The 12,231-nt window shown below is 36.7% G+C and overlaps 1 protein-coding gene across 1 annotated transcript in view; it reads right to left on the reverse strand.

Annotated features, from left to right (window-relative positions):
* Window positions 1-2,060: 2,060 nt before the first annotated feature.
* GRM8 (glutamate metabotropic receptor 8) overlaps window positions 2,061-12,231 on the reverse strand; it is a 755,014-nt gene continuing 744,843 nt past the window's right edge. The window contains exons 9-10 of the mRNA XM_049641781.1: window positions 9,034-9,280; window positions 2,061-2,537 (exon numbers count right to left, since the gene is read on the reverse strand). Coding sequence (XP_049497738.1) covers window positions 2,488-2,537; window positions 9,034-9,280 — 297 coding nt within the window. The 3' untranslated portion in view covers window positions 2,061-2,487. The remainder of the gene's footprint in view (window positions 2,538-9,033; window positions 9,281-12,231) is intronic.

Genomic DNA, 12,231 nt, shown 5'->3' on the forward strand with positions numbered 1-12,231 from the left:
TAAATCCTTCCCCTTACAGGATGCCTTCCTACATTGTTCCAGCCTATAGGACTGCCTCCTGAGCCCTCAGCGAAATCCCTGAGAAAGAAAAAAAAAACACAGTGGAGGTCAGAATTCTCCAGCTCCTGCTATAACGTGGGTGTTTATCATCCCAGTGCCTGGGGAGGGTGATCATTTTCATCAGGAAGAAAAAGTTCCCCCAAGGTAATCTGTAAAGGATGATTGGGATATATACATCTCTAAGAACTATTATTCAACTCTGTTGTGAGTTAAGATTTTGTAGAACACCAAACACGTATCAATTATTTATAAAAGTACCTAGAAAAAATAAGCCATTGGTAAGTTTGTAATAGGAAGAACAATTTTGAAATGTCATGAATTATGCTTAATATTTTATTTTTTTTCCTCAAGCCCTTAAAAAAATAATAACCGACCTTTGGCCTGAGAGCCAGCTCCGCTCTCATAATTACCCTGTTGCATCCACTTACCGAGATTAGAGTCAATTAGTAAGTGAAAACATACTTGAATTTTGCTCTCTGAAAGAAATGCTAGGCTTGTAACAGTCAAGCATTTTTCTCAACCAAACATATGGATCCTTACTAATTAAAATTAAGTCAAAAATCTTTAAAAACCACTAATAATCTTCAGTACAAAGGAAAGTGTCAATTTAAGAATTAAAATACAGCTACACTTACTTTTCTTGGTATGGCTATTGGTTCTCAGCTACATGGCACAATAATATATACTAAATGTGAGTATATGATTTTTTTTTCAGTTATGTTTATCTAGAAAGGCACACCTAGAGGTGGGTTTAGGATCCTGATTACAGGATTGTGTTTATCAGTAACTCAGATTGTCTGCAATTTTGAAAATAATGCTCTCACTCCTTGATTTAAATATCGTCTACAAATAAATACTACTAGGAGAAACTTAACCAAAGGTCAGTAAGTATACTTTTCCCTCTGTATGCAGCTTTCCGTCTGTGTAGGTATCTAGGAAATGTTACTACCTGGTGAAAGAGCCTGAGCTGTGCTACTTCAAGTCTCTATTAAATAAAGTGACTGTCAATATCTGGGTTGAAGGTACAGAGCATAGATCGTTCTTTGTATCTATTAGGAGTGCAATGAGCCATCCAAGCTAAGTCAGCAGAGAGAACATTTACTAACAAAATGATTGTAGAGACCCATTGACTTGATGGATGTCTGGGATTGTATAGAACTGAGAAGCCCCTGACGAAAGTGGTAACAGATTTGAAAGACTTTAACAGGCTTCTTTTACCCATCCTAGCATGGTTTATTAGCAGGACATAGGCTTCCTGTTTTCTCTCTTTAATGATACTGTTCTATGAACCAATGAATGTTTTCATTTGGAAAATAAGAAAGCATTGACATGTTATCTGAACTGTGGTTTCTTTAGTGATGCCAAGGGAATAAATATGCTAATTCTGTGCTTTGAGGAATGTACTGGGTAAGGCCCATTACTTCACAGATTGCAATGCATACCAGGCTCAGGTAAGAAAAGGTTAAGAGCACATACCTTGAACTATTTCGTTATGCGAAAGGTTTGACTTAGAAAATGGAGAATTTCAGTGACTCTACCATATGCTTTTAGATGGTGATTTTCAAATTACATTCTCCGTAGTGAAGTTTAACTCCTCATTCATTAATTATAATACTTGAGGCAATTTACCTCAAGCTATTGATTGATTATTCATAAAAAAGCAATTACTATGTAAAGTTACCACATCGATTTTGAAACATTCGCAAAATCTTACACAAATAATGCTTTTTAATAGAGGAATAAAAGACAGTCTTCTTCGTGTACACATGAATGTACAAAATCACAGTCCTTGAGGAAGTTGTATTACCATGGAGTACTAAGGCTTCTACCTCAGGAGCTACCAGCAGAAATGCCGACTGGAAAGAGTGTTCCTTGTCTTTAAAACTGGAACGAAACAACTCTCAACATTTGCAAAACATTCCTTTATTATTAGAAATAAATTATTTGTATAAAAAAAGTGCATGCGTCAACCATTGCATTTATTTTTAGCACAACCCAGGGCTTCAATCCGGTCAGCCATTACAAGAAACAGATTCATTGTCTTATACAAGTTGAACAAGGTGGGACAGGAACGGGAGTTCTCACAATCACAGAAAAATACTTACAAGAATAACATCAGACATGGTTTATTTCAACAGCATTTTTTTTCACAAGCTAACATTAGTTTTCCTTTTGTGATTTTTTTTAAACTGCTTATGAGTAAGCAATATTTTAGCTTGACACTCATTGGTTGTACTGTATAAAATATTTTTTTTTTTCACTCTGTTTATTGATACTTTTGGCTCATGGCTACTTTTTGTTCCTTACAAGATTGACTATTGATTTGATTGATTGTAGTCTACAGAGATCTCCAGGAGTGGGTTTTGGTGGTGTCATGTTTATTAAGATCACATACCAGATTTCTTCATATTCTACCATTTTCCTGTTTCAGATTGAATGATTGCTGTAGCTGATATATGTTGTCTTAGTAGAGGAAGCTGTTAAGACAAAGTAAGACAAATTAATAGTAGATAGTAATAAATTATTTTGCTACAATGATTTTAAAATTCACATCCTATAATCATCACTTTTATGATATTTGGTTTTTACACGTTACTTTTTAAATCATGTAGTAGGAAATCGGTGATCACAGGAATAATAATGCAGCAGCAGTTTTAATCTGTAAAACCACTGGTCTTATTTATAGTATAAGTGTTTAGCAGAAAACTAAAAATGGAAAAGTCCTAATCTTTAATAAATTTAGGTGAAATTCAATTTAAATGTGTGTTTTGAGTAACAAAGATATACAATATGAAAAATGAAATAACACATAAATTATCTGTCCTGAAAAAGACAAAAAAACGTTTACAACCTAAGTAAAAGACATCAAGTCTTTGAGTCTGATTTGATGACCAAAAACAGGTAAGTGTAACTAGTTGTGCTTTGAGAATGAGTATTTTCCACTTAAAAAGAAATAATGCTTTTAGACTCTAGAAGAGAACATAGTAAAATATAAAGTACATGGAATATTTGTAAATATTAAAGTAAATATGTGCATTGCCAATACATATTTATGCTCTGGTTTCAACAAAGGATACAAATGGAGATGCTTAAAAATAAAAAAGGCTCAAAGAAGGAAATAAATATTTAATTGTTCTGGTACCAACTCACTATGAAGTAAAACCTATTATTGTAGGATTATTAGAAAAATATGAATAACAAAGTATTCTAATTCAAATTTATACTCATGCCTACATTTTCAGAGAATATCAACTTAAACCCAAATAATTCCTTTGGTTTTTTGAAAGATGTGATGGAATAAATCTCTGTTCTAAATTTCAAATGTGATGTCCTATTTTTCCGTGGGATTCTGCAGTGCAGAATCATAAGAGGAAAGATATGAAATGATGCTAAACATGTGTATGTTTCACTACATAATCCAATTCAGGATGAAACAGATTTTTAGAGAATTATTTAGTTCTTGAATATTAAATAAGCACATTATAAAGCTCCTCCTTTGAAACAACTGGCAATCAGACTCATTCCACTTTCATTTACATCAATATCATAATTGACCAGACAAGTTCTTACTAGAGACTGAGATCAAAGTTCACTGTCAGAAAAAAAATAAATGCAGAGAGTCTAAGGAAGTGCTAAGCATACATGTTTTTTTTTATAATTTTTTTTAATATTTATTTTTTCTTTGCGAGAGAGAGACAGAGCATGAGTGGGAGAGGGCAGAGAGGGAGGGATACACAGAATCCGAAGCAGGCTCCAGGTTCTGAGCTGTCAGCACAGAGCCCAACGTGGGGCTCTAGCTCACGAACTGTGAGATCATGACCTGAACCAAAGTTGGTCACTCAACCAACTGAGCCCCTCAAGGGCCCCAAAGCATATGTGTTTTTACTATTTTTTATTTCATTGAATATTATGAGATTCGTGCCCAACTTAGCTGTCATATCTGCTTCTCTCATCTCCACTGCTCACACTTCTAGGTTATCGTGGCACATGGAAAAGAAGGAGGTTTTAGACCTGGTTTTAAAATACATTCTGGGGGCGCCTGGGTGGCTCAGTCGGTTAAGCGGCCGACTTCGGCCTAGGTCATGATCTCGCGGTCTGTGAGTTCGAGCCCCGCATCGGGCTCTGTGCTGACAGCTCCGAGCCTGGGGCCTGTTTCAGATTCTGTGTCTCCCTCTCTCTGACCCTCTCCTGTTCATGCTCTGTCTCTCCCTGTCTCAAAAATAAAAACGCTAAAAAATTTAAAAAAATAAAATAAAATACATTCTGTTCCCCATAAAATGAGCTTAAAAAGATCAGTGAACCAAGTCACTGGGCCTCAGTTTCATCACTGTTCCAAAACCCACAACTTTGGGTTTTTGTGAGGATGGAGGTGAAGTAGGTTTGTGGAGAAGCGGCTGGCTGCCGCGCGGGAGAATGCCTATGGAATCCTGCTTTCCTACTCACCCCTTCCAAAAGACTACATGTCTGTTACATTGGGTTTGGCATGAAGGGAAATACAATGATTTTTATGCTTGTGCGCTTAAATTTTTTTTATTTCTTTGTTTTTTGAAGTTTACTTATTTTTAGAGAGAGAGTGTGTGCACAAGTGGAGAAGGGAGAGAGAGAGAGAGAGAGAGGGAGAGAGAGAATCTCAGTCTCTGCACTGATGGTGCAGACGAGGGGCTCAAACTCACAAACTGCGAGATCATGATCTGAGCCGAAGTCAGATGCTTAACTGACTGAGCCACCCAGGTGCCCCTATTTCTAAATACATAATGCTCTCATATATCTCTAAATTTCCTGTAAGAAACACAAACACAGAAATCTGTACTTCAACTGTGTTTGTGAAGGACTTTCATATAGTCTTTGAAGAAAGATGAAGAAAAATTGTCATAAGACTTAGAAAAATAACCCTCAAAATGCTTGTTCAACTTCCTGTCCTCTTCAATATCCTCAACAGTAGCTAAAATATTTATCAAGTGTGTAGATAGCTGCAAAGAAAAATTATGGCCAAAATAGAGGAACAAGAGCCAAAAAGACCTTGAAGAAGATGGTATTCAGAAGATGTTAATTTAACAGAAAGTGATTTGGATCAGACCATTCAAGGACCATTCCAACTTTGAGACTCATACTTCATTTTTTGAACTCTTTGAAGTTATCTCCAGGGAAAAAGATGGTAGAATTCTACTGAGAAATGAGACTGTAATTTACAAAAGGAAAGTCATCTTAATTTTTCTAGTGGTTAGATAAAAGGCTGTGGACATGGATGATTTAGTCAACTTGAAAACAATGATGAGGGACAGAGTGTGGAAGGCAGAAGTCTTGTGAGAATCTTTATCCTGGAAGTATTACAGAGTGAAATGGATCAGAGATGTACATGTGAGTTACTAGGGAGTTTTTACAGTGGCAGTGACTAAGCTTATATGACAATCGGTTTGGGGATACAGCGATAGTGAATTGCCTTGTGGACACCACGCTGTGTTCATAAGTTACAGAGAGCAGTTCCACCTCCAGCAGCAGCTGTGCTCATGAATTATTCATGAACATAGCTTAAGGAATACCATGTTAACAGCATTTGTTAATTGGGTACAGTTGATAAATTCATACAAGTCAACTTTGTTTCTAACTCCCTTCCCACATGCTTTTATGGAACAACACTTGACCTTCTTTGTGAAATGTAGTACTCTGCAAATTCAGTAATTAACATGGACTCATTGGTCTCCCTTCACGCTTCACATTACTTATACTTACTCTGCATAGCTTTTGAAGCTTTAAGACCTTAATTATGTGGCCAGAATTTCTGGCATTAACAAATAATCTTTACGATGAAGTTTCTAAGTGTAATGGATTTATAGACTGCATGGACACGAAGGAAAAACGTTATCAAAAAAAATTTTTTTAATGTTTATTTATTTTTGAGACAGAGACAGAGCATGAACAGGGGAGGGGCAGAGAACTAGGGAGACACAGAATCTGAAACAGGCTCCAGGCTCCGAGCTATCAGCGCAGAGCCCAATGCAGGGCTCGAACTCACAGACCATGAGATCATGACCTGAGCTGAAGTTGAATGCTTAACCAACTGAGCCACCCAGGCGCCCCAGAAGGAAAAGCATTATTGCATGTACATCATAAATACACTGGTAATTAGAAAAAAAATCTCAACAGTGGAATAGTAGCCATAATTGTCAAAATCCTCCACGTGTTAAAAAGAAGAAAGAGGAATGCTAAAACAGTAGTTTTTGAATTTTAAGTCTTTTCTATTAATGACAGAGCAATCTACATTTTCAACGCAGCAATGACATGTCTACCTTGCTTGGTGATTTGTAGTTGACAAGATACTTTCTCATGTGTCATTATCACCTCACTGTAGTAATGGTGACTTATCACAAGTCTCATAGCAGAAAGTATGAGAATGCAGCAACATGGATACTATTCCAGTGGATTAATTAGCCCTTGATTTGAGACCTGAGAATGGACTCCACCCATCTCAAGAGGAGCTATTTTAAATCTGAGGAGGTATGGTCCTAGTTACAGGGAGTTGAAGGACAAAGACTTTTCCAATATTCAATTCTACTTCTAAAGACATGAGACACACTTTTAGAAGAAAAGCGCTGCATTTAAGTGATTAGGGTTATTGATACTTGTAGAGAATGTGATTTTAGAAGACTTTTGCCTCAACTAAAACCACTAGTACATGTAGTAAAGGTAATGGGAACACATGGAGTCCATGAAAGTTTCTTATGCAAGTGAACAAAGGTCAACAATGGTTACCTGGAGGGGGATTGTGAAGTTTTCATACACTGTCTCTCCTGAATGTATACACTATAATCACATCATCTGGACCCAATTTATCAAAATCCAAACTACTATACAAGATGAATATACTAAAGTCACAAAGTACAGTTTAACCATCTTTCAGGTAACAATTGGCTTTACCTTGGTTCACCTTTTGTACTTTCTTTTACCTTCCAAAAGTGAGCACCTGACTCCTCCAGAATTGTACAGGCTTACCTTCCATACAGCCCCTACATTTAAAACCTTTCATTCTTATTTCAGAGAAAATAGGGAAATGCATGCTTGCTACATAATTTCCATTTCAACATCAGCAGAAAATAACAGGACAACGAAACATATGAGACTTACTTCAATTATATATGGGATTAGTCTTTATCAGAGCTGGGAATATTCCTCTTCAGGGAACCTATTTATTTTTTAAAAGTGTGGAAAAAGTTTATTGACTTCTTTCTCCCACCACTTTCCAGAAGTCCGTCTGGGGTAACCAATTTTATTTCAGTGTATGTTTGGTTGTTCCCATTTGCAACCATATTATATAAAGTTTTCTGGATTATTGCTAAAAAATAAGTCTGACTACAGACGGTGATGAGTTATAGTAGGAAATGTCAACAGCTGGCCAATAGAAGTCTACTGGCATCCTACAATGAGTTTTAACTTGCTGCACTGATGCTTTCAAGGTAGAAAAACACAGGTAAAATTCTGCCCTCAAATCGCAAGCATTGAACTCTGACATTTTTGATAGTAGTTATAGTGCATCTTTTGCTAAAAGACCAAATAGGCCCATTATTACTAAATTGCTTACCTATAATCAAAGATGATTATAATCATTTGTTACAAAAACCCATCCTTATCATGACTTCTCTTGCAGTTTCTTAAGGTTTCATGTTTGCAGAAAGGTGAATACGTGGGGAATGTTTGTGGAATTCTTACAAGGCTTCTTTATTTACAAGAAGACTAAATTTAGTTATTAGTGAGCTGAAGGCAATCTTCCCAGAAAATCTGACCAATAATTCCAAAAAGACTTGGAATTATTGTAGCCAATAAGCTTAATTGATCCGTATTTATCTTTTAAGCCCATTTTTCCATGTGGGGCAATAGAGTGGACAATGTTTAGTTGCAAATCTTGATGTAAGGAAAGGCTTATAAATCTAGTGCAGACTCTATGTTGTTAGAATCACTAAATCAAATAAGATCCACACTTAATCTTCTCTGTATTTCATGTCAGAAGTACAGAGAATAGGGAATACAGTCCCCTGGAAGAATCTGAGAGGAAGAGAGTATTTTTGCATAGGGTTTTATCCTTCATTGTTAGATACGTATGTTGTATTTCCAAAAGACAGGAAATCTAAGGTCTAATGCAAGAACCTTAGCTTTTATATTTTTTGATCCATCTATAGAAATGTAATATAAAGATTATATATCTATTTTTAGCTATACTCAGCTATCTGGTATTTTATAATACAGATCTTCAACCTATTTGCTACTCTTCCATAGATACCAAGATGGACCAGTTAAACTCTACTGGGTTAGCTTGGTACTGGTGTATCATTACCATGTGCTTCTTCAGGGGTGATTACACAGAAGAGGAAGGTAGGTGAGGGAGGGACAAGTGGAATGGTGGCTGCAGAAAGGATTTTCAGGGTCATGAGGCTTTCGGAGAAGAGCTCTAATTATCTTAATATGTCCAAGAAGGGGCCATTTGGGGAAAATAAGTATTAACTATAATTGAACCTAACATGCTGGCTCACTAGTTGTTTCATTTCCCTAAATACCTACATAGCATATAACTTACTTGCGTAAGATCTTTAAGCAACCAATAAACCCATAAAGAGCAACCAATATTGAACTAACAAAGATTGGAAGGTAGTTCCTAAGTGCTAAAAGGTAATTCAATAAGTGGAAGATAGTTCTAGGCTTCAGATGCTTGGTAATGCCTCAAAAGGGAGACATGAGTGTCATGCTTTGAAAAAGAGATTTTGTGTGCATGGTTATGCTCTGAAGAAGGGCCACTCGCCTTAAAATCATTTGGTTCTAACCAAATGGTTCTAACTGCTGTTGCGGTCTTATGGTGTGCAAGTACCATCATGCTCCTGGAACCTTGCAGCACAGTCCCCAAGACTAGAAGAAGAAGATGTTCAACGTACATCTATTAGGAAGTGCTCCCGCTCTTGACCATCGGAAAGTCTACGGATGACTTACTGTTGGTTTCAAGACTCTCACAGAGTTCGCTTTTCACTTCTCCATTTGGTCTGTCATTTCCTTTTTGGATCAGTTTGCTTTGCATGGTGGCAGCTGTCACCACAGCCTTGAAGCTCCTCTTGCGTTTTTGAACATTCTGCTCTGGATGAAAAATTATAATATAAACCTTGGGCATATACAGCATGCCCAGAGACACTGAAGCACTTAAACTCATGGAGACAGTAAGTGTTGTTGTCTGGATGTACATCTGAGGGGAGGAAAAACAGAAAGAATCAATGTCAGTAAGCCTGATATAAGATAAAGCAAATAGCACAACCATCTTCTGTAATTATTCCAGCTTCTCTGGTCAGGGTACTCTAGAAGGTACTTATAGAAATTGCTCTTAATAATATTCAAACAATTCATTATCCCCCTCCCTGCAAGTATGGGTAAAGTTGTATTGTTTATGAAGCCTAATTCTTTAAAACAAACAAGCTGATGAAGTTTAGCTGCCTTATGAAATTATAATTAAACATATATAAGAAAGGGAACAAAGCCATTCTGGCCAAAGATTAACATTTTATGCTACACATCCCTTCTTCAGAGAGGTTATTATAGGGCCAAGGGGTCAAGTGTAATTCTTTTAACAACAAACTTAACCTAGAAAGTTATGGTGGAAGTGAGTGGGAGTAGAATATTCCAGAACATCACTGTTGTCCACCGGTGCTTGAATAATGCTAGCATTTGCATCTTCACATCATGACTTAATTCCAGCCATCAAACCTGATAAATCATGAGCATGCCTTAAGGGCTGATTTTTAATAGCCCCTTTAAAGTACAATTCCGGAGCGTTTCTCAATGATGGCATCATATCAAAATAAACGTGGGTGCTCTTACAAAATACATAAGACACCTTCCTCCAAGATTTAAATATGTCCTTTGGGGATAGCATCTTGCATTTTGAAAATTCTCCTATGTTCATTCTTTATACTTATTCCAGTGAAATTAACTGCTCTGGTACTCTGGTAGATTCTTCTTCCTATGATCTAGAGGTCAACAAGCTGAAAAATCCAAAACTAACATCATTGCTTTTGGTTTTTTCATTACGGTATGAAAACAGACATGATAGTATTTTACTCTTTGCTTTTTTATATTTCAGGATTACTGAGTTATAACTGAAAAACAGAAACTGTGTATTTAGGGTGTACAACTTGATGTTTTGATAAACATATATACTGTGAAATGATCTTCACAATCAAGTAACTAACATATCCATCACCTCACCAAGTTACGATTTTTTTTTCTTTCATTCTTTCTTTCTAAGTTTTTGTGGTGAGGGTAGGATCTACCCTCTTAGTGAATTTCAAGTGCATACTGCAGTACTGTAAACTATAGTTGCCATGTTGCCTATTAGATGCCCAGAACTTACTCATCTTGCATAACTGAAACTGTGTGTGTTTTGACCAACATCTCTCCCCTTCCCCTCTGCCTGGCAACCACTGTTCCATCCTCTGCTTTGATGCATCTGACTATTTAAGATTCTATATAAGTGGACCGTTAGTATTTGTCTTTCTGTGTCTGGCTAATTTCATGTAGCATTATGTCCTCTAGATTCATCCACATTGATGCAAATGGCAGGATTTCTTTCTTTTTAAAGAATGAATAATATTCCACTGTAGGTATATATCACATCTTTAAAAATAAAACCCTTTCATCTACTTCCGGTTTTCATGTCCTGAGCTCAAAATAGAATTTCCCCCAAATAACTTGGAATACCGAAGCCACAAAGAGGCTCTTAGAGGGCCCCTTTTTCATATATATGATCCTCATTAATATCTGTTCACTCTAAAAATACCTCTGAAAATGTAAAGTTGTCATTGTATATCAGGCAATCCCCAGGAGCCAAAGTAATTGTGTCCTTTTAAATAAAAGATCAAAAAACATTTGCCTTCAAAGGCAAGTGGCTGAATCAGTACCTCTCAACAGATGACAAAGCTGTGAGGTAGAGAACTGTCCAAACTATGAGGAGAACTTAGGCACCAGTACTAAGAGACTATCCCTGTGTGTGAAATCACACCATGCAGCTTACTGAGTTTACTGTTCAATCCATCTACCACTAAGGTTGTCCTTTGCCTAAGATCTCATTGTGAGTATGGAATACTCACAAGGGGATATAGATGGATTTGTTTCAAAGTTGACTTCTTCCAAGAAGTCCTCCACGACAAATCTTAATTGTAATGTTATAATTTTTTCTTCCTTTTCTTTAAAAAAATTTTTTTAATGTTTATTTTTGAGAGAGAGAGGGGGAGAGGGAGAGAGACAGAGTGTGAGTGGGGGAGGGGCAGAGAGAAAGAGAGAATCTGAAACAGGCTCCAGGCTTCCAGGTCCAAACCCACGGACTGTGAGATCATGACCTGAGCCGAAGTTGGACGCTTAACCAACTGAGCCACCTGGGCGCCCCTATAATATTTGCTTATTTTACTTCAAAGCATTCGTGTGTTGAAAAATGAATAAAATGGAACACTTACTAATGCGCAACTATGTAATTATAACTATGTGATTTATGTGAACTTTGTGGGAAATTATATGAAATGCGTAACTAGGATATAAACTTCCTTAGAGACTGTAGCCTACATTTTTCCCCTTATAAACCTCTAAGAAATTATACAAGATTCTACACACAAAAGTTCCTGAGAAACTTCTCATTGTTCTTAGGTATATAACCTGATTAAGAAGATCAGGTTTACACAAGATCTGATTTACACAAATCATACAGAATATGCCTTCCAAATTTTCCCACTCCATCAAATGGACATCAGCCATGGCTACAACCCATGGTTGAAGACCTTTTAAGTAAAAAACTCAGAGTGATGGGATGAATCCAGATTCTAGGTTGGGCTCACGCACATCAGCCTCAATAGAGACGTGATTCAAATACATTCTTCAGCAAAGTGATAAATTACCATACTACATGACCTCTCTTGCCAATAAGTGAAATCCCATGTTAAATTTGAAATCCCAAAGATCTACTACAATCAAGAAGGTCCTAATAAAATGTGGATATTTGCCTTCAAGCCTCATAAATCTCCCTATGCTTTGCCACCTACTTTTTTTTTTAATTTATTTTTGAGCGACAGAGAGAGACAGAGCACAAGCAGGGAAGGGGCAGAGAGAGAGGGAGACATAGAATCCAAAGCAGTGCTTTTCCACCTACTTTTA

Source organism: Panthera uncia, chromosome A2, assembly GCF_023721935.1.
Source record: "Panthera uncia isolate 11264 chromosome A2, Puncia_PCG_1.0, whole genome shotgun sequence".
Lineage (NCBI taxonomy): Eukaryota > Metazoa > Chordata > Mammalia > Carnivora > Felidae > Panthera > Panthera uncia.